This window comes from Artibeus jamaicensis, unplaced genomic scaffold (assembly GCF_021234435.1).
Source record: "Artibeus jamaicensis isolate MK-2021 breed Jamaican fruit bat unplaced genomic scaffold, CSHL_Jam_final contig_3109, whole genome shotgun sequence".
NCBI classification, from domain to species: domain Eukaryota; kingdom Metazoa; phylum Chordata; class Mammalia; order Chiroptera; family Phyllostomidae; genus Artibeus; species Artibeus jamaicensis.
In genome coordinates, this window is record NW_026521716.1 from 880,294 (window position 1) to 902,867 (window position 22,574).

General features: G+C 52.3%; 1 protein-coding gene across 17 annotated transcripts in view; it reads left to right on the forward strand.

Annotated features, from left to right (window-relative positions):
• PPP6R3 (protein phosphatase 6 regulatory subunit 3) overlaps positions 1-22,574 on the forward strand; it is a 118,682-nt gene that overhangs the window by 87,084 nt on the left and 9,024 nt on the right. For 6 of the 17 annotated variants that reach the window (XM_053662891.1, XM_053662890.1, XM_053662895.1 and 3 more), the window contains 9 exons: positions 4,550-4,636; positions 4,834-4,869; positions 9,613-9,710; positions 11,182-11,236; positions 11,982-12,112; positions 15,434-15,555; positions 19,669-19,822; positions 20,940-21,046; positions 22,410-22,551. In XM_053662891.1, the coding sequence (XP_053518866.1) occupies positions 4,550-4,636; positions 4,834-4,869; positions 9,613-9,710; positions 11,182-11,236; positions 11,982-12,112; positions 15,434-15,555; positions 19,669-19,822; positions 20,940-21,046; positions 22,410-22,551 (932 nt within the window). The remainder of the gene's footprint in view (positions 1-4,549; positions 4,637-4,833; positions 4,870-9,612; positions 9,711-11,181; positions 11,237-11,981; positions 12,113-15,433; positions 15,556-19,668; positions 19,823-20,939; positions 21,047-22,409; positions 22,552-22,574) is intronic. The other 11 variants (XM_053662899.1, XM_053662900.1, XM_053662901.1 and 8 more) reach the window with 8 other exon arrangements.

Below are 22,574 nucleotides of genomic sequence, written 5' to 3' on the forward strand. Positions count from 1 at the left end.
CTAAGGGCCACGGCCACGCAGCCTCCAGTGTGCCCGTCACTGTCGGGCTCGCTGCCTTCGCCTCAGATAACGCTGGGCGGCCAGATGACCCAGTGTCCCGGGGATGTTTTCCAGTGTTACTGAGTCCAGTTGACCCTTGTTTTACATCGTTGCCAGTGGTGGAAATTTCGTAGATGCCTTTGAAAACCCAGCTTTAAAACCTTAACGGATTGGTGCTTCTAGCCAGGGAATAATGGCATTGATAATGTTTTTTTTTTTTTAATTATATTGGACTTTGGAATGCATTCCTCTTTTTGTTTTAAACACATTTAGTTTTCAGGTGAGTATTACCTTCTCATTTGAAGGTGTGCAAAAACATGTCCTTTCATTAGCCCGTGGCAGCCAGTGATCAGGGTGGCGGCCTTGACCCCACGGTCATACCTCGACTGCTGGGCAGTCAGGTGCTGGCAGCCTTACCTGATCAAAACAGAATTTGGGAACAGGACAGAAAGGAAAGGCTGAGGCAGCTACAGAGTGGTCACTGGGTCGTCTTGAGTTGCAGCTAAAGTTATTGAAAAGGTGACTTTGGCGATCCTTTTCCAGACTCTAGGCAGAGCAATGTCTTGCTCTGGTGGGTGTATGACAGGATAAATGGGTATTAGGAGCCGGAGGCGTTGTGAACTCAGAGTTGACTGTAAGGGGCTGTAGGAGCGGTCTGGCGGCCCTCGGTGTCCGGGGGAGCTGCAGCCGCAGAGGGGTGTGGGCGTTCCGATGGCCCAGAGGCGTCAGGAAGCGGTCAGTGATTTTTAATGGATATGGAACCCACTGTTTCCACACACACACTCCAAATAAAATTGGTTAAAGTTAGATACTCAGGGCTTTACTATAGAAAGAAATTGTTCCTTCTTGCTTAAATGGAACCATTTCATTTTAAACACCCTGTGTTGATTTCTTGCAGGCAAGGGGGGTGTCTCCTTTAAGGGGACTTTTTTGTCTTATTTCTATTTATAAAAAAATATTTAGGAATACCATGTGTTATTTTGTTTGGGAGACTTCTTTTAAAATTACTTTGATTGACTACATTACAGTTAACACTTAGCTACTTCAGATGATGCTCTCAGCAGTCTAGTGTGTGACTGTAAGTGTTGTTACGTATGTCCACACGCACGCCATGCAGACTGGTGTGCACACGCCTGTGGGGTCAGACCCCCAGACGTGATGCCTGTGCTGAAGGAAAACCTTCCATGGGCTCCGCTCCATCGAGGCTCGGTTCTCCTTTGCGTGTTGCACTCGTCCCCCCTCCTCGGACCCCACAAGGACACCGCAGTAAAACGAGCAGGGAGCAGCTGGCTTGTGCAGCAGTAGTGGTCAGGTGAGTCCTCATGATGGGACTTGCAGGGATGCAGGCATCCAGGTTTGAAAAGTCACTCACGCCTTGATCCTGGGCCACCACCGAGAGTCCCCTCGGCCCCCAGGCTCTTCCCCCTTCTGCCTGCAACTCAGTGAGGCAGCAGGTCTCGCCCTTGCAGAAGCACCGCACAGAGAGTGCACACACGGGCGGCACAGCGCGGGATCCCGGGGAAAGTGCCGCCTCCTCACTGTCTCAGGCACTCCATCACTGAAACTGGCAGCTACGCAGCCACCCCCCCCCCCCACACACACACAGGTCAGATTAGACACACTGCCTGGATCTGGATTTTAGGGTGCTCTGGCACTGCTTCGGGAACCATGTCAGAGGGGTCAGCGTTTGGGTCCGCCTGTGGCTTGGGCACCACATGTGTGAGTTAGTGCGGTGTCATGTTGCCCTGGCCTGTTCTTACCTTTCTAGTCCCAGCGAGGGTTTGTTTACATGCACACCAGACATGTACCGTCTGTCCTGCCGGCCATGGGCCTGAGGACTCGATGAGTTATATGGGACAGGCCATGCCAGCGCCAAGCTCCCGTCACTTCCGGGGCAGCACTCTGGCCACCCCTCTGAGAGTTCCAGATCACTGCAGCCCTCGGCCCCATCACGCCAAAGTGCACGCACAGCAGACTGGTACAGCGCCTCCGCTTTGGCTTTGGGAGTCTGCTGTGAATGAAACTTGGTGTGGTTTTCTTAATTCTCACCCGAGGGTGTATTCATTGATTTAAGAGAGGAAGGGAGAGAGAGAGAGTGACAGACATTGACCAGTTGCCTCTTGTGTGTGCCCCGACCACGTGCCGCACGCACCGCCCAGGCATGCGCTCTGGCCTTCAGGTTACAGGACGGTGCTCCAGCCGACTGCCACCCTGGCCAGCATAGGCTTCTAGGTTCTGTTTTGACTGCAGGGTGGATTGATGTGCATGGGACCGAAAAAGCGGGTGACTGGGATTTTTAGCTGAGGGGGAAGAAGAATGAAAGTGGCACTTACTGAAATGACCGAAACGGAGGTGCCTCAAAAGGGCATGTTCAGACGTTTGGGTCAGGGGTTGATGGTGGGTACATCTGCATGATGGGCCAGTGGGATTCCAGTCAGCAAGTTTTCCTCTGGGTAAGCTGTCTTTTTAGCTCAGAAAGTATTAAGTCAGAATCCCCACACCTTTCAATACCATAATTGCAAAGGTATACACGCATTTTGTTGTTATTATTATTTTAGGATTTCATTTTATTTTTAGAGAGTGGAAGGGAGGGAGAAAGAGAGGGAGAGAAACATAAATAGAATAGAGGCGTGTGGTTGCCTGTCACCCACCTCCCACTGGGGACCTAGCCCGCAACCCAGCCATGTGCCCTGACTGGGAATCGAACCAGCTACTCTTCACAGGCCAGTGCTCAATCCACTGAGCCACGCCAGCCAGGGCACATTTTGTTATTATCAATAATAACTCTAAAACGATAGATTTTTGTTTTTGTTTTTGTTTTGGAGAAAAAAGTTATTTTCAATCTCTCCCAGAATTGCTTTGAGGATACAAATTAAGGAGAAGATGTAAAGGGGTAATGAAGTCTCACACACATAATAGTTGCTTAACAAAAAGCTAATTTCTTTCTGATGTTTAATTAATGAGGTAAATGTTTCATTTTTTAGCCAACTAAAAATGAGTAAGGATACATTGTATCTTGCTTAAACTTAGCAAGATATGCCAACTCCTTTGTTCTGGCTTACTGCGTTCACCCAGCTGGCCTTTTGTGTTGTCTTTAATTCTGCGCCTCACCTTGGAGTTGCCGCGCTAAAACACACACCAGCTTAATGTGACTCCAGCACTGGCCTGCCAGGCAGGTAGTTCAGAGCTCCTCTAAGTTCACTGCAGTGGAAGCACTTGACCTGCTCTTGATAGCGGTGGCCCGGGAAGATGCCAGCTGCCATGACCGAGCAGTATTCTGCCACCTCCCTTCACACTCCAGCTGGGCGCTCCTGGCACTTCCCGCCTTCCCATGCCGTTGCCCATTAGATCTCTGCAGCTACAATGGACATAAGCAGGTTTCCTTCCCTGATCACAGACTCTGCCTCTGATTTCACCGGCCAGATTGGAAAGTAGGGTGTGAGTGTGTTCTCTGGACCTTAGCAGGACGGAGAGGGAATGGACTGAGAACACCGGGCTGTTCACTTGGGCTTAGTATCTTTACCAAAGACGGTCAGGCTGTGATTTACTCAGTTTCACAAGCCATCCACGTGTAGACCTGTGTAGAGTCTACTGTGGGCTTGCACCCATGTTTGGAACATCGAAAAGCAGGCCAGTGTCTGTAACTCCATGCTGTTGGGCACAGCTTCACAGGGTGACAGGTAATGGCCACTTGTGTCCTCCCCTGGGGACAGAGATCTCTGCCCAAAACACTTGAACAGAAAGTGCAGGGAGAATCACTCGAGAGAAGCTGTGTGGGTGGCACTCAGAAACTCCATGCTGGTTTCTAGGGCGTACGGACTGTTCACGTTTATTACTTGCTGTTGCTGTGGTGGGCATTGCTGTTAGTGCTGTAGTCGGTCATCTCTGTCTTCATTTCTGGTTGTCAGTACATTTCTCCGAATACTATGTGACATTTATGAATTTTTAAAAAATCACTTACCATGAGTTGGTGAATGGTTCATGTTTGCATTTTTGCTTAATTAAAGAATTGGTTGTAAGTTCCAAGGGAAGGGGGGTACAGTTTAAGGGGCAGAAGATTTTGGGTCTTTTTATGAGCGGGAATTGTTCACTCAAGTCATTTAATTCTTATGGGCAATACTTTTCTTAGGAAAGCAAGAATTTAACATGAAATGGTTATATTTAAACGTGACCTTTTAGTGGCTCATTTAGTAATCCCTGGGACTTGAAGTTTTAGCTTTCAGGCTTCGCACACATAAATTTGTTTCTATATTTCATCTGAGCCATATCTGAATCCTCTCACCTGTTTTCTGGCCATGCTGGCGGTGAGTGGAATCACCACAAGTGGGCGGCAGAGGGCTGGAAGCCAAACCAGATGGCTGAGTGGTGTGCACCCTTGAATATCGGGCCGGGTTTAAAACTGAACTGTTACTTAGTTTTGTTCTTGCTGTTGTGATTTTTCCATTAAAATGATTATGCAAATGTCCACAATTTTTCTGTTAAATAGTCTTTTACATTTTTATACATATAGGTTACAACCTGCCATATTCATTCATCCAGTGATGATGAAATTGACTTTAAAGAAACTGGTTTCTCACAGGATTCTTCTTTGCAGCAAGTGAGTCACGCCTAAAGCTTTGCTTTTTGTTTTTATTTTAAATGCTTAGTCCAGTTGCCATTGATGTATCAGTTTTGGAGACCAGACTGACTGTGTGTTAGGATGTGATTGGGGTTACTTACTAGGTAGCAAGATCCTTTAAGGAGGAAGCGTTGGGTACTTGAGAGCAAGGCTTGTTTGTGTTGGTTGTGTTTCAGGAAACGTTTCCTGCCCCCGTAACAATGACGCCTTGGGTAAGTTTCCGGGAGGTTGGAAGGGACCGAGTAGTTCGTCGTTGAGAGCCTCGGACATGCCTGTTAGGCAGCCCCTCACAGGGTGCAGGTCCCTGTGCTGGGCAGCCGGAGGTGAAGGCAGCAGGAACAAGACCGTTCTAATGCCAGCGCTGTCCCGGAACCAACCGGCTCGCAGGCTTCTGTCTCTTTAATGTCCTCTGTCCTGGCTGCTAAGTTCACTCCAGTGAAGCAGTTCATTACCACCGCGCCCTCCTGCTCCCAAGTTTGTCTGTTTATCAGCGGCTTGTAATCTCTGTGGGGAAGAAAACGACACATAGAAGTAAATGTGCTGATGCGTCATCTCCTGGTGGTTCTTGGAAAGGGGACGGATGATTTCACTCTCAACTGAGTATCACGTTTGGGAGCTAAAAATAGAAGCCCTATTTAAAGGCTATCAGCTCTTCATATGGAGAAGTTGTCCTTAGGGCCAGGTCCTGCATGTCAGTCCCTTTGGAATGACCAGCACTGACTGTTGCTTGGCTTCTATTTTCTCCACCATTAAGCTTCCTCTTTTTCCAGGGCCAGGCAGAAGTGTCTGGTGATTATTCCGATCCTTTGTGCTGGCATCTGGGAATGGAGACTGCTTGGAATCTCTTGGTTTTGATAACAAGGCAATTTAACACTCACATTTTCAAGATAGGTCTGGAGTAACATTTCCTCGCTTGACTGGCTTCTCTCTTGATTCTTGACACTGCTGCCAGTTGAATTTGAAGCCAGCCTCCTGAGGCTGGGGCAGGGAGCAGCCTTCCTCTAGGGGGCGCAGTTGAGTGGCTGAGCCTTTCCGCAGACAGCAGCAGCCCCTCCCTGTGAGCCCTCGTGCCTGTAGGCAGTGCTTTTCTGACTGGAGTCCCCGGAGCTGCCCCAGGAAGCACTGGGACACCAGGCCTCTCCTCCCGGGAGCACCTGTGGGGCCACAAACTGCCCTCTTCACCTGGTCTGAGTGCCCTGCTGTGCATTGCTGCCCCCTCCCCCCCACAGTGTGCAGCATGATGGTGCAGACTGCAGGTTGCCGAGGTGACTTTGCACCTGTTGAAATAACTTATGAAAAAGGGTGCCCTAAACATCTGTTTGTGAATAAGCTAATAAGCAGGCACTTCGGGCTATGATTTAATCCCGGAGTGGTGATGCTTAGGTTTCTGGAAGTGGATTCCTTCCTTCGCAGGGAATCTGGGTCCAGGGGGGTAACTGTCCTGAGGAGTTCTCTGACTTTCCTGGTGTGGCTGACCGCTGGTACGCCCACAGCCACCGCAGTCACGAGCTGCCTTGGTGAGGCAGTGACCCCGGGCTTGCTCCTGTGGGCCATCCATTCTGTGTGGCCCTGTACGAGCGGGAAAAGTAACTTCTCTCTGCTTGACAGGCTTTCAATGAACTTTTTGCATGTTTAAAACCAGTCATAGATCAATTTGAAAATAGGAAACAGACTCCAAAGCTTTTTTTTTTCCATTTGAGAATACAAATCTAGGCGACTTTAGTCCAGAGCTCTTTTTATGTGAATGAGAACTTTAAGTTGTCGTTCACATTTGAATTTGGGTCTCATGTAATGCGCTGAGAGCATGTCATTAGACCAGGTTTCCTGAGCAAGTCACCCTGGGCACTCATCTGGCTCAGAGAGGGCCCCACAGCTTTTTGTGCCCCTGCTCATTTATTTTGCCCCATCCTTTGGTCTCCTCACCTGTAGTGTTCAACTCTTCATTCTCACGATTCTGCCCAACAGAGGTGTGGAGGGTGAGGAGGCCTCCCCTGGCCACCTCCTCCCCCTCATCCCGATGGGCTGGTCACAGGCAGCAGGGAGTCCGAGGCAGTGGCCCGGGTGCCTGGCTTCTTAGCCCACAGCACAGCAGTGCTGGGGGCGGGGTGGTTTGTTTTGTTTTTTAATGATTGAAAGGTTTAACAGTTACACAGCCATATAGTGTTTTCCAGATTTGGATTTCTTTGAGTCCAAAGCACTTTTTCTGTAGCTTTAAATAGAATACAATAACAGTCGTCACATACAGTGGGTTTAGTGAGCCTCAGTAGCTTTATTAGTAAAACCAGGGTCGAGACCTAAAGTTCTCTGCCAGTGTGCATCTTCCTAGCAGCTGTGACAGATTTAGCATTAATGAAGGCTAAGTTCGGTCCATTTGTTTTGTCACAGAGGTTAGCTGTGTCAGTTGCTATATCTCTGCACAGACAGACAGATGCAAATAGGCGTGCACACATGTCTGTGCACACACCCACCGTACAGGCAGCCTCTGGCTCACAGGTCCCGCACCGGCGATGTGGTCAGCCCCTGACTGGAGGCGTTCAGGAGCAGACGTCCTGTTGCTGACCCAACTGCATAGTTGGGCCTGCAGTGCGTCTCTGAGCTGGACACATGCAGGCTCTTTTTTCTTGTCCTCATGCCCTCAACAATACAGTATGGCAACTATTTCTGTAGCATTCCCACTGCCCCAGGTGCCATAAGTAACCTGGAGGTGGTGTAAAGGCCAGGACGACGTGTCGTTTATGCGCAGATACTCTGCGCTGTTACATAGGGACTTGAGCCCCCTCGGGTTCTGCTCCCAGGAGGTCCTGGGACCAGTCGCCCACGGATGCCAAGGGGTCGCTGCGTGTGCATGGGTCTCTGTGTTCGTGTGCGCGTCTCTGATGCGTGAAGCATTTGAAGTGGGGTGTCCAGCCTGCAGGCCACATCGGCCCAGAGTGGCTGTGAGTGCCGCCCAGCACACAGTTGTAGGTTTACTTAGTTATTTTACTTACGTGTACACATTTTCTGTATTGGTAAACATGAACTAGGGCCCTGCTAGGCGATTTTGAAAGGTTATCGAAAGGGCCACTGCAAAAGTAGGGTTACTCTGAGGATTTCTGCTCATCTCTGGTGGTGGACATCATGAAAATTATGCACGGGCCTTTTTATTTTGCCCATCAGTTTTCATTAGTGTTTGTGTATCTAATGTGTGGCCCAAGACAACTCTCCTTCTTCCAGTGTGTCCCAGAGACACCAAAAGGTTAGACACCCTTGAAAAAGAACATTTGTGTTAATGTCTCTTTTATACCCAAAAAACTTGGGATTGTTAGAAGTACAAAAAAATTGAAGGGGGAAAAACCAGAGTAGTTGGGAGGGGCCTTTTCCCAGAGTGACCAGACACCCAGTGGACTCGGAGCTGGGCCTGCGCTGCTTGCCTGCTTGGAAGGCGGCTGGTCCCTCTTGACCGCATCTTCGCAGCTCCGAGTGTGTGGTTCACCTCGAGGGAGCCCGCTGGTTCTTTCTCTCCCAGTTAATGAGTGTGGATGTCGTGTTTTGTCGTCGGGTGTCCAAAACTCAGTCCAGCCTCCCAGAACTCGGGTCTCTCCTTGTGTTTTAGCCAGATTCCCACAACCTGCCTTGGTGTGCCTCACCGACCATACCCCTGCGAAGCTGGCCCCACGCCCCCTACACTCATGTAGCACCGTCTCTGGTGCACAGCGTGGATGTGTGGAGTTAGAGAAAGGCGAGGTTCTAGTTAAAGCTTTGTTCAGACCTAAGGAAAGATGCCTTCCAAAGCCAAATATATGTTTTTTAAAAATTATCCACAACTTGGATTATTCATGCCATAACTCCCTGCCACCTGGAGGATGATAAGAAAGAAGGGCAGAGGCGTGTCTGCAGGGGGAGCTCCACGGGCCCTGCTCAGGTGGGGAGTGGAGGAGAGGCCGGTGTACTGAGCCGCTGCTCCTCCCTCCCAGCGTGGGGCCTGGAGGGGGAGGCCTCTAGTTAAGCCCCCAGCTGCTGCTCAGATCCCTGGTGTGGGACCCATGTGTATGAAAAAGCAGCCTCGTCTGTCCTTGGCTCTGCCCTGGGGCTGCACCCACAGTTTTCTTATTTATTGCTGGGCAGATTGAGGAGTGGAACTAGCTCATCTTCACAAATTCCTTGCTGCTGGTTGATAGCATAGAACACATTCCCTGGTCTCACCTGCTCCCCTGGGCCTGCTTGCTCTTTCACATCAGAGCATCAGCATCTTCGTGGAGTGCGTTTTCACGTTCCCCCGTGTCTCACCTGAGGAGCCAGGCGAGCTGGCCTCTGGGAACAGTGTAGGAGACAGCGCTGTAGACTTTTCAGGGCGGGGCGGGTCAGCGTCAGAACTGTCTGTCCTCTCTGAGGTAGGTAGGCTAGAGGTTGCTTCTGTACGCTCCCTAGCCTTAAGACGTAACTCTCTGTTTAAAAGAAAAGGAAGCGTCCCTGAACTCCTTGTTCACGGTGTTGTGGTTGTTGACGGTCAGCCATGTTTCTCTCCGGCCCAGTGCTGAGTGGGTGGGGCGGGGGGCAGGGGCGGGGCGGGAGGGTGGTCGCCACTGTTGGGTCTTAATCAGAAAGAAGGTTGGTTGTGTCCAGAAGTAACCGACATACCTTATAATTTCAGACTGTCACATGTCACTCGATTGCCTCTTTGAATTAGACAGCCCAGTCCTCTCACTACAGATGATTTGCAGTGGAGGACAGAGTGGTCCCTTAACATGTATCACAATGGCATGTGCGTTGGAATGACTTGTGGACCAAATTCCAAACATGTTTTCTTTTGGGTAAAATATGTCTGAAATTATTTGATTTTTTTCTCAGAAAACACACCAACTTTTAAAGCCCTATGGCTGTATAAATGAGGTAGTTTCTGGAACACAAATGGGCAAATAGTCTGTAGAATGTCATTAGAATCATTATGTCACTGTCACTGGTCCTGGGGTTGCCAGGCCTTTTCTGATTATCAGATGCAACAAATGACGTCCAATTTTATTGACCAGTTTGGCTTCAACGATGAGAAGTTTGCAGACCAAGATGACATTGGCAAGTGAGTATGTTTTCCTGCTTCTGTAACTGTCCCATGTAGTCCTGCTCTTCGCAAGACATTCTGTGATTTCCCCGGAGGTGGGGGGATGCGTCCGCGCCCGAGTCGGGAGGAGCCTGCCCTCCTGCAGGGTTCCTTCAGCTCCTGCCTGCCCGGTCCTGTGGCAGAGAGGGATTGCCCTTGGGCCTGGCCTCTTCCACAGATGGTTTTTCCCCACTAGATTTGGGAACTCCAGTCATTCTTCTTCTTTTCCAGTTACTCATGTCAGGTAGCGCTGTCTGAAGCAACAAACCCCTGTGTTGGCTCCCTTGGCGGAGCCCTTACAATGTGGTCCCTTACTGCACCTGGTGAGGTCTCAATGTTAGGGCAGGAGCAGCGCCACCCTCCTGGGCTGTCTTCTCCATGTGACACACCAGAAGGCCGAGTTGGGGTTTTCTCAAGAGCCTAACAGTCCAGATACAAGGAGCCCAGAAATGGGGGTTCCTGGCGCTGTAGGAAACCAGCGGCTGGAAGAGGCATGGCCAGCCCTGGAAGAGGAAGCGCGTGCCCCGGGCAGTGGTGTTCACGAGGGGAGGCGTGGCTCCTCGAGAACGCAGTTTTGCCTGCGGGTGCCGCTCTCACAGGAGTCCCCTGACAACACTCGGGAGCCCCCCAGCTGTGGCAGCTGCTCACAGTGGCTTGTTGGAACCACGGCCATTAGAGGCTGTTGTCCGTCACAAGCTGCAGTCACGGCATGAGAGAAGCTAGCCGGCCTCGGGGCACACTGTCACCGCCACACACGGGGCCATGAGGGCACCCTGCGCCGCAGCCCCGGGAAAGCCAAAGGGAGAGTGTGTGTCTGGGCCCCAGGGTGCACACCCTGGGACCTGCAGGCTCCCCGCCTGGCACCGCAGCGTGCGCCTGTCTGCACTCCCAGGCGGGGAGTGCCACTGCCTAGGAGCTCACGGTCTCGTCACCATTTGTACTGGGTCTTGGAGTAATGGTCCGTTAGGACAGGTCTCCTGTGGGCGATGAGACGGCCCCGCCTGCCCCACAGTCAGGGTAACAGGCTGTGGGTTCTCCACTCCCTGGTTTCTTCCTAGTGAGTCCCATAGGCGTGGGGTCTCGGGGTGTCTGTGTAGTTTGGTCTGAACGTGGCTGTCCTGGAGGAAACTCGGTGTCAGCAGCTTCCGTGTGCTTTTCCGTGTTTCGACTTGTTTCCCCTGGCGAGTCATCGCCCTGGTTAAGGAGCCGTGGCCGTCTCCCCGGGCGTCTGCACGCCTCCCGTGGGGCGGCGTTGAGGGTGCTTTACTGCCTCCCGGTTCTATGGAGATTTCTCAACACCAGAGGAGGTGGTGTCATTTAATGTAAGCAGGCGTTTTTTTTAAAACTTAGATTTTACTTAGACAAGTATTTTAAATTTAGAAAGTTTCATGACTACTGTTTCTGTAAGTCTAGATAATTAACTATTTCTACACCTGTGTCTTGTTTACAGTGTTTCTTTTGATCGGGTATCAGACATCAACTTTACTCTCAATACAAATGAAAGTGTAAGTACGAATGTTTTCTGCCGTAAGTGGCAAAGACACGTGGGGGCTGGGTCTGCCAGCTGCGTGTGGGTGGTCTGGGCCTGCGGGTGGCATCTTCACCCACGCCCATGGCCTGCCAGGCCTGCGGCTTCGGATGGGGCAGGGCTAACAAAGCCAGGGTCCCCGGCGATTGCAGCGTGGACATTTAGCTTCTAGAATGCAGCGCTGCCTACGTGTCTGCCATGTCCACAGAAGAGACACTTGGCGGTCGGGCCCTCTCCCCTTGGCAGTTCTGACAGGGCAGCTCAGCCTCTGGCGAGGGGCGGTTGGCGTCACTCACACAGGCACGGGCCTGGTCTCTGCGTGCACACTCTGGGAGCCCGCTGGTTTGCTGGCCGCGGCGTGCGGTGCCCGGTGCCGGCCCCAGGCGGTGCTCAGCGCTGCTCATCTGCACTGGAAAAGCAGAGGAAACAGAGGTCGCTCTTCCTGTGCTGACAGGCCTGAGCCTGCATCTCTGTGGGCAGGCACTCGCTCCAGAGGCGGGGGCTCCTAGGACAGTCTCCGGCTCTCGAGTGCTGGTTTCCAATCCAGTCTTAGTCGGGGAGCTCTTTGTCGTTGTTTGCACAGAAGCTGACATTAGATGCTTCTGTTATATTTTGGTGTATGGGGTCGGCACTGTTATGAAAGGAAATGGAAGAACGTAATTCACATCGTTACCTTTTGGAGAGAACTTTGCTCTTCAGGTGCACTTGTGCCTCTCGTGCAGGGAAACATCGCCTTGTTCGAAGCCTGCTGCAAGGAGAGGATCCAGCAGTTCGACGACGGCGGCTCTGACGAGGAGGACGTCTGGGAGGAGAAGCACATCGCCTTCGCGCCAGAGTCCCAGAGACGGTCCAGGTAACGAGAGGCCGTCCCCGGAGCCGTGGTGCCTGGTGCGGACAGCAGACACTGTCGGGGGGGTCACTGCGGCCTCTGCACACCCGCGTGTCCGACCTGGAGACCCAGGACGTCGTCCTGGTCCGCAGCGCCCGGTTATTTTCACAGCTGGGGGGCTGGTGCACACTCCTTTCCGCAGTGCGACGGGCTGCTGCAGGCGCTTCTCTGCGGTTCCCGGGTGTCGTGGCACGGCCTCCCTGAGTGGGAGGCGACACCTGTGGCTGGTTGTGGGTGCTCCAAATAGCTGTTCCCTCGGCAGTCCTCACAGCAGCAGCTGAGTCATGAGTGTTTCTTACACGAGACAGAAAGTTTCCCCAAGGAAAGTTGTTCGTAAAAATTAATCTGACTTGAAGAGACAGGCTAATGTCAGTTGATGGCCATCAGAATCAATTATTCTTTTTTTTTTTAAGTCGTATCACGAGAACCTAAACAGATTTGCTTCTGTGAGCAGGCTGGTCTGTGAACTGAGTATTCATCATCAGAACCTCCATCGTTAAGAGAACGACAGCAGACATACCTACTCACAGCTTCAGAACGCATGGGGGACGTTGATCGAACTGCAGGCAGAGGTAGACAGGTCCGGTTCCAATCAGATAATTCAGCACCCCTCTCGCGGTGACTGATAAAACGGCAGGCAGACACCAGTGAAGTGCAGAACATTTAAACCACCGCCCGCGGCCCTGCTGGATATTGTGGGGCTGCCCAGCCCTCGGCGCCAGTGCACAGTCTGTTCAGGTGCCGCTAATGGTTATTCACAGAGGCTGCGTTTGGACCACAGAGTGAGTCTCAGTCACTTCCAAGGTGTTTCTAGCCATACAAAGAGTGTTCTCTGGCCCCAGTGGAATTAACTTAGAAATATTAATAAGTAATGGAAAGATCTCTAGAAAATGTCCGAATATGTGAAAACTAACACATGTGTTAAAGAAGAGATCGAAGGTGAAATTACACAGTATTTTGAATGGAAAGAAAATAAAAGCACAGCATATCAGAACTTGGAGGATGTGGCCAAACAGTACTTTAAAGGGTCAGTTTTAGCCCTGCTTATTTTTTAAAAGAAGAAGCATCTCAAATCAGTGACCTCAGCTTTCACCTTAAATAACAAAATGCAAAACAGAAAAACAGTGAAGGAAATCACTGTAATCAGAGTTGTTCTTTGACTAGATTAGTTACAGTGTTAGGCTTCTGGACGACCATCAAGAAAAGAGAGAGGATCCAGGTTACCAATGTCAGGAATGACAACCGGAAGGACAGTAGGGACGTGCTGTGAACAGCTCTGTGCCCATAACGCTGACAGTTAAGGTGATCTTTGAAAGATGCAGACTACCAACGCTCAAGCCAAAAAGATCACCTAAGTAGTCCTACATCTATTAAAGACTTTTCTGGTGGATTCTGCCAAACAGTTTAGGAAGCTATTATGCCCGTCAGTTCTGTACAGAAGCTTCCAGAAAAACAGAAAAGAAGGGATCGTACCCATCTTACTCTGAGGTCGCCACATTAGTGCCTCCCGGCACCGAGAGTGGCACTACATTGTATTGCAAGTAACCGGTTATTTTCATGGGCTTCAGTGTAGAAACTTCCAAAGTTCTAGCAGGTAAATGTGACGGCGCTGCGTCTGGGCCAAGCAGTGCTCCTTCTGGGGGCACGTAGTTGGTTTGGTGTCGCACCTGGAAATCAGCGGGTGGGCTTGTGGCAGAACCCAGTGTTTATTCCTAGGACTTCTCAGCAAACTGGAGGGAGAGGGGGTTTCCCCGGCCTGATACACCTTCTGCAGTAGAGCTGTGGTCACCGTTCTTGATGGTGGGAGGCCAGATGCTGGCCCCCAGGATCAGGACAGATGTGGGCGTCTGCTGTCACCGCTGTTCTGTGTTGTGCTGGATGTTCCAGCCGGGTCAGGAGGTCAGGACAAAGGATTAAAAGGCATCTAGATTGGAAAGGAAAAAGTAAACCTGTCTTTAGCTACAGAAAGCATGGCTGGCACCACAGAAAGTTGATTGGAACCCACTGAAAGAAAAGACTCCTGGGACAGCTAAGTGGCTTAGCAAGGTTGCCCCCCACGGGGCCAGTACACTGGTGTTCCAGCACACTGCAGCACGCCACCGTGGCAGGAGGACCGCATGCCGCCATTTGCAGTACGGCCAGAGAGCTAAATGTATAGGGATAAGTCTGGCAAATGATGTGTGAGACCTGTTCACTGGAAACTGCAAAGTGGCTGAGAGAAACCAAAACCTGATCCGTGATCAGTGTTTGTGACTTAAAAGACTCGGTAGCGTTGGGAACCCAGTTCTCTCCAGATAGGACTAGATTCAGCGCAGCCCCAAACAAAGCGTAAGTTCATGTGAAAATACAGAAGACCTAGAATAATCAAAACAGCGTTCACACTGGACGGTTGGAGGGCCAGCACCACCTAACCTCCAGGAAGGAAGACCATGTGATAAGTGAGACAGGGGCTGGGCTGAGGGACAGAATGGAACCCATATGCAGGCAGAGATGGCTGACATTCAGGGGAGGTGCTAAGGCAACTCCGTGGAGAAAGGACGGACTTGGGAACAGGTAGTGAGTGCTGGGAACAGTTGGACATCAGTGTGCAAGCAGATCAGCTCAGTCCATGCCTCCTACCGAATATACACACGAACTCAAAGCAGGTCATAGACCCAAAGGTAAAACTATGAAATTTATACCAGAAAATCTTTGCGACCTTGGGTTAGGCAAAGATTTCTAAGAAACAACGCCAAAAACACTATGCATGATAGAAAAATTCTAGTGAGTTTCAGTTGGTCAAATTAAATACTTTTAAAAGGACACTGTTAAGAGGATAAAAGGACAAAGTATACACTAGGAGAAAACATTTGCACATTGTGTAGTTGATTGAAAGGAAACTTGTAGGAGAAGCTACAAAGAAATCTCAGAACTATCATGAGAAAAAAAGATGGTAACCCAGTTTCTAAATGCACCGAAGATGAGGGAAAACTCCCAAAAAGAAGGTGTGGGAGGGGCGAGGCAAAGCCACGTGGGGAGGGGCGCAGCATCCTTGTTCGCCAGGGAAAAGCAGGGTGGCAGCCCCACGGGGTGCATCCACCTTTGGAAGGCGGCTTTTAGGTTGTGGTTGCCCCTTCCAGCAGAGGATCAGGCAGCGCAGAAAGAGCGGAGTCTTAATGACGTGGCGGTCAAATGTGCCCCAGCTGCAGTCCAGTGTGGTTTTTTGTTGTCGGACACCCAGGATGTTCTGGGTTTAGCTGTTGGCTGATAATTCAGCATTCGCGATCTCGGTCCCTTCTTTCTCAGCTCGGGAAGCACCGACAGTGAGGAGAGCACAGACTCTGAAGACGAGGACGGAGCTAAACAAGACCTGTTCGGCCCTGGTAGCACCCACGCGGAGGACAAGATGGAGGTGGACCTCGGTGAGCGTGAGTCGCCTTGCTCTTCGTGTGGTTGCTCTGTGTCGGAAACGGGTTTTAAAGAGGCGGACTGATCTGCAGGGGCTGAGGCGGCTTCTGCAGGAGTCACCTGGGGTGACTTGCTGAAATGTGTTGTTGGACTGGGCCTGAGGGATGGAGCAGGTCACACCCCCGATGGTGGCACCGCTTCTCGGTGCAGACACCCTTGTGTGCATCTGGCTGGAGGATGGGGCGTACTGTGGTCCCTGGTGCTGGTGCAGCAGGGACAGACCCAGACTGTGGGCCGCTGGGGAGATCTTGTGAGTTGGAGAGTCACGAATTCACTAAGCCAGAGAAACACCTGAAAGCTGAAGCAATTTTAAGTGGACTTTCGAGAGTTTTTCTGTGGTTTTTGAAATGCTAAAACTCGTTTGCTGAATGCATATGCCCTGCTAGCTGGCCAGTGGGAAATGCTGTTAACCCCCGGCCAGGCGCCCAGTCGGTCGGCTCATCCCACCGTCCTGTGCGCTAAGAGGCTGCGCGTTCGAGAGGCAGCTGGTTGGTGCTCCGCGTCCGCGAGCGCTCGCTCGCTCTGCTTCCCCCTCCCCGCTCCTTTCACCAAATCGATAAAATTACATCTTCGGGGGAGGTTGAAAAAACATTTTTAATAAAAATACTGTTACCGTCTAAGAGTTTCAGGTGAGGTTTTCAAGTATCATTTCTTCTTGCTCTGGGTGTAGCCCTGCCACACTCAGGCTGAGGGGCAGGGTGTGTGGGACACACCCTCATTCAGGACCTGGGACAGGCAGGCCTTGCGTGAGTCCTCCGCAGAACCACAGTAATGGATCGTCCCTCTCAGAACTGACCAGATGAGGGGACTTCCAGCCAAGACAGAGGCATAGGTAGACTCACTCCGCCTCCTTGCACAACCAAAAGAAGAACAACAACCAATCTAAAAACAAAAAACAAGCAGAACTGCCCGAAAAGTCAAACTGCATGGAAGTCTGACCACCAAGGATTTACAGAAGAACTCAGCCAGATAGGCAGGAGGGGAGGAGAGGACACGGTGTGGTGTGGCCACCTGGCAGCAGCCAGCAGAGCAGGGAGTCCCACGTTCACGTGCAGCAGGTAAAAAACCAGGAGGGACAACTGGGGAGCAAGTGACCCCAGACCGCACAGCCCAGGGTTCTGGCCTCGGGAAAATAAAAGTCATATAACCTCTGGCTATAAAAACCATTGGGAGTTGGGGCAGCAGAAGCAGCTGCCAGTCTCTGGGGAGTGTGTTTGAAGGGGCCACAGGGTCCTCGAGTGCACGCACATCCGCCCATTCTGGGAATCAGAGCCAGGGCAGCAGCTAAAAGGGTGCCAGTCACTTTTGGGAAGGTGGGAGGAAGTAACAGGAAACAGGGCGAGGGCCGAGCCAGCAGCACTGTTCCCTCTCTGACCCCTCCCCCACGCACAGCGCCGCAGTGGGCGAAGCAGGTCGCACTGCCCTGGCGAGCACCTAGGGCCCCAGGCCTTACAACAGAACAGGTGCACCAGCACGGGGAGTGAAAGCAGCTCTACCCGGTACAGAAACACCGAGAGGCTGCCACGTTGAGGAGGCAGGTACAGCCGAATGAAAGATCAGAACCCCAGAGGAAGAACTAAGTGAGACAGAGATAACCAGCCTGTCAGACACAGAGCTCAAAACACTGGTGATCAGGATGCTCAGAGAAATGACAGAGTATGGCCACAGAATAATGAGGGAAGAAGCAAAGGCTATTTAAAGTGAAATAAAAATATCAGGGAGCCAATGGTGAAGAGAAGGAAACAAAACTTCTTATTTGAAACAAAAGAAGTAAACATTCAAGTGGAACAGAGAGAAGCAACAATTTGAAAAAATGAGGACAGGCTTAGTAACCTCTGGTTCAGCCTTAAACATACCAACATCCGAATTCTAGGGGTGCCAGAAGAATAGGAAGAGCAGGATATTGAAAGCTTATTTAAAAAGGTAATGAAAGTAAACCTCCAATCTGGTGAGGGAAATAGACATACAAGTCCAGGAAGCTCAGAGAGTCCCAAAGAAGTTGGACCCAAGGAGGAACACACCAAGGCACATCATAATTAACTTACCCAAGATTAAAGATAAAGAGAGAATCTTAAAAGCAGCAAGAGAAAAGGACACAGTAACCTACAAAGGAGTTCCCATCAGACTGTCAGCAGATTTCTCAAAAGAGACCTTGCAGGCAAGAAGGGGCTGGAAAGAAGTATTCCAAATCATGAAAGGCAAGGACCTACATCTAAGATGACTATCCAGCAAAGCCATTGTTTAGAATGGAAGGGCAGATAAAGTGTTTCCCAGGTAAGGTCAAGTTAAAGGAGTTCATCCTCACCCAGCCCTTATTATATGAGATGTTTAAGGGACTCATCTAAGAAAAAGAAGATGATCCAAAATATGAACAGTAAAATTACACACTCACAACTATTAACAACAGAATCTTAAAAAAAAACAAACCAGGAAACCACTAGAACAGGAACAGAATGATAGAAATGGAAATCACATGGAGGTTTATCAATGGAGAAAGGATCGGGGGAAAACGTACAGGGAATAAGCAGCATAAGTGGTAGGTACAAAATAGACGGGGAGGTTAAGAACGGTATAGGAACTGGAGAAGCCGAAGAACTTACATGTACGATCCATGGACATGAACTGAGGAAGGGGGATAGCAGGGTGGAAGGGAGCAAAGGGAAGAAAAGTGGGACAACTGTAATAGCCTAATCAATAAAATATACTTTAAAAAAAAAGAAAGCATGAGGAAAGTCAGGCTTGGGAATGTAGATAACTTGCCCAAAGGCACAGTAAGGTCTCTAACACCAGAGCATTCCTGTTGTACGCAGGTATTGCTCAGTCCTTTGCCTCTAGAATAATCTTCCAAATAGCTAGAGACGTGCAGGACAGATCCAAACTTGGCAGGCAGGTGGCATGGTGACAGGCATCGGGACAGGAATCAGATGCCCCGTGCCAATCCCACCAACCTCACCTCTGAAATAAACCCGTGTCTACGGGACTTAGGAGGTCAATAAGGAAAACTGTCCCCTGTTCTCCCAGCTTCACTTCTGACACCAGCCACGTGGGCTTTCATGCACAGACCAGGCCCCGCCACCAGCTGGGTCCTGCAGTCCCGTTTGGGTCATGTGTAGCTGGGGTCAGGGCTGGATCTCGTAGGGTGAGGGGTGGGGAGGGCTTGTCCACACTTCAGGTGCCTGTCAGAAGGCTTCCAACCAACCAGCTCAGTGGGGAGTCCCTCTGACCTCCTTGGGGTCCAGTATTCTAAGGCAGCTCACAGAGCTCAGAAAGCACTTTATTTACTGTTGCCAGTTTATTACAAAGGATATTTTAAAGGATGCCGTGAACAGCTAAGTGAAGAGATGAACAGGACAGTCTGGAAGGGTCCTGAGCATGGGAGGGTGTGTCCCCAAGGAGTTTGTCATGTGCCACCCTTTGTTCACTGCCCTAGGAGCTCTGACCCCTGCAGCTTGGGTTTTATAGCGGCTGTTAACGATGAGCTCAACTTCCAGCCTGTCTGTCCTCCTGGGAGGGTGGGGCTGAGAGCCGAGACCCTCCATCATGGCCAGTTCCCCTGGCAACCAGCCCCGTCCCGGAGGTGGTCTGGGTGCCCCCAGCCCGCTAGCTCATCAGCATACGGAAGAAACCTGGGATGGGGTTGGGGGGGACACTGCATTTCCTACTGCAGTTGAGTAGCCAGCAGTGTTTTAAATAAACGTTTCATTTCGGAATAACGTTAGATTTACAGAAAAATGGCAAGGATTTTGCAGGGAGTGGCTTCCTTCACCCATCTTCCTTTCAGTGTTAGCGTGGCCTTGGTACATTTGCCAAAACTAAGAAGTTAACACTAGCATATCCTTTCATGTGGACTGTGCGTCTTTGTGTGATATTTCTACTGGGAAAAACACCTTAGGAACGGAAGTGCTATGGATCAGAACACGCATGCAGCTCTGTAGCGGGGTAGGTGTCCTGAGGGTGCCACCCCCGCTCCTGCCTAGCGGTGTGGGGGACGGGGGCACCGCCGCGCATCTCTGAGAGGTGCCTCCTGTTACGTTACCTGCGTGTTCTCAAAACGAAATTGCTCCCCTCTCCAGCGCCCAGCTGGTCGGCCAGCTTTGACGTCCCCATGGAGACTGCTCACGGCCCTCCCTTGGACTCCGTGGGGTCTGATGTCTGGAGCACGGAGGAGCCGATGCCGACCAAGGAGACCGGCTGGGCCTCCTTCTCAGAGTTCCCGTCCTCCCTGAGGTGAGCCCGTGTGCCAGCTTTCTGGACCTTTCCATAGGGCAGCGGGGGTGGCGTGTGCGTGGGTCGGTACCTTCCAAGTTGAATGTGAAAACCCTGCGTGGGGACGTAGTGACGCAGCTGAGGTACAAGAACATAGTCAGCACCCTCCTTCCTTTCGTTCAGGGAGAGCTGAGGGAGGGAGCAGATCGGGGAGAAGTAGCCTGGGAAAGGGTGGCCCCAGGGCGCTGGTGTGCCCAACGTGGAGGAAGGGCAGGGCCGGGATGCAGCGGGTGGGTGGGGGGACCCCAAGGAACTGACAGGCCCTCTGCGGACCTGCGTTCTCCTCGTAGCTCGCCCGGGGGTGTGACCGGCGTGCCGCTAGGCTCACTGGTGCCCTCCACGGTGGCCACCTGTCATCTCAAAGTTCCCCTGAGTGCTGTTGCCAGCATTTGAGTACTAACCGTGGGTTTCACGTCTTGTCAGGCTTAGTGTGATTTGCAGAACGTTGTTTTGTCTTGTCCCCTGAAAGGATGAGCGAGAGTTGCCATCTTCGGCAAACCAGAGAGTAGGCGCGAGCCCACACTGCTCCACGGCAACTCCAGCAGTGGCGGTGGCTGAGCTGCTCCTCGGAGGAGCAGCGCACGGGTGGGAATTGTCTCCCCAACACCGTGCGTGGTCTCACGACTCCCCCGTGGCACCCCACACGTGGGGCGGTCAGGTCCCACCTACTCCTCCAGGGGTGAGCATCCTTGGTTCCAAGAGCGTTGTTGGGGTGAGGGGGGCTCCCTCAGCCGCAGTTGCGCGGTCAGCGGCAGCTCTGCGTAGGCCAGGGTTTCGGTGGAAACGGCGTCGAGGTCCCCTGGGTGCTGTGCAGTGTGCGCCTGTGAGCCTGGGATTGGGGTGAGGCTCACATGCTCTGAACCCAAGGAGCCCCTGGCCACCGCCATGCTGGGTGCCCTGCTGGGCTAGCAGAACGTCTACCACCCACGGTGGGACCCCTGCGTCACTGCAGCCTGAACCAACTGCCAGCGTCGCCCCAGTGGATCGGAACTGATTTCCAAAGGCTTTTTGTGAATAACGGTTCCCGAGGGCTCTTACCCTCTGCTAAGTAACATCTGAATTTTCTCTTTTCTCAAAGTACAAAAGAGTCTTTAAGGAGTAACTCTCCGGTGGAGATGGAAACCAGCACTGAACCGACGGACCCTCTGACTCCCAGTGTCACCGCGCTGGCCGCGCCACCCGAAGGTGGGTGCCGAGAGCTGGGGCGCAGCCTGCAGGCCGTCCTGCTGCGGCTTGTCCAGCTGCAGTGTGTTCAGAGCGGGGAGGGTGTCTTGGTCCGCATCGCAGGTTTATAAAACCGGACTGGCACTCCCTCCACTCTCGGGCTCAGGAGCTCAGCAGAGCCAGGAGAACGAGATGCTGGGTCTCAGGTGCATGGGCAGCTGGAGAGGAGAAGCCCTGTTCATGTCGAGCCACCACATGTCGGTTCTAGAAGGACCGAGGGACTGTTCGGCCCCATCAACGCACAGGGATGGAAACCGGCCCAGAGGGGCGGTGCCGGGGCCTGTGGTGTGCGGGTGACTAGAGCCAGGCCCCCCGTGAGTGCACGCCCGGCCTGCGCCCTGTGCTCTGTCTCTTGGGGTCCACTTTGCTGGAGCGAGTATGCGTGTATCCGGGTGTGTTTCCGGCTGGGGGCTCTTTATTTTCTTTCTCACCTTTATGAACAAACAATGGTTAATGGAGTCCAGCGGGTTGTCTTGTTCACAACACACACGTTGTTTCTCGTGTAGGCCCTGAACTCTTCTCAGTCTCAAGAACAGCACTTTGGGGGGTGGGGCGGGAGGGAGGAGAGGAGTGAGGGGAGTGGGAAGGGGAGCTGGGAGTGTGGGAAGGAGACGAGGAAGCCAGCCCTGCAAGAAAGAAATGCGGGCATGGCAGAGGGCGCGGGGACCTCGGGCAGGGAAAACCAGTCCTTCTGACACTGGTTTTGTTGTCACTCTGTCAACCGTGTTGTAGGGGTGGCCTCCCTTCGCCCCCAAGTGGTGGTTGAGAAAGTTCAGGTGCAGCTTAGGCCCCTAGCCAAGGGATGCACAGCTGATGGCGGTGAGGCTGGGCTCCGACTTCAGGAAATCTGACTTCGGGCCCAGGTGTGTAACCAGTGGACCGGATGGCTCCCTCTTAGGAGGAGGGCGTCCACAAGGAACTGGGAGTAAGTGACTTTAAGGAAAGACAGAGGGTGAGTGAGGACAGGGCAGCTGATAGCCTGTGAGTGTGGACAGTGGGGTGTCTTGGGGGGGCGGCTCCCTCTGCAGCTTGCTGGCTGTGGCCTGTGCTGTGGGCAGGGACCACAAGGAGCAGCAGAGTCTGTCAGGGGGAGGGCGGGGGTGTGGGTGGCCTGGGAGCTCAGAAGGCAGTGGGGGCGCCTGGCCCCGTGCTGGAAGGGACCCGTGCGCGTCTCCCCGTGGGCCTGTCCCGCATCGCCCCAGGCAACGCAGGCCAGCCGTCTCCGGGTCTTCGGGCAGGAGCCGTTGTGCGGGCGGGCGGGCGGGTCTGCACAGGAGAGTCCTGCCGGCGCGGCAGGGTGACCGTCCGGTGCGTGCTCTTTCAGTGTCCGGCAGCGTGGCCATGGAGGCCAGCTCCGATGGAGAGGGGGACGCAGACCAGGTAACTGAGACAGTGATGAATGGCGGCGTGAAGGAAACCCTCAGCCTCACTGTAGATGCCAAGACAGAGACTGCCGTCTTCAAAAGGTAACTGGGTGGGGCGGGGAGGG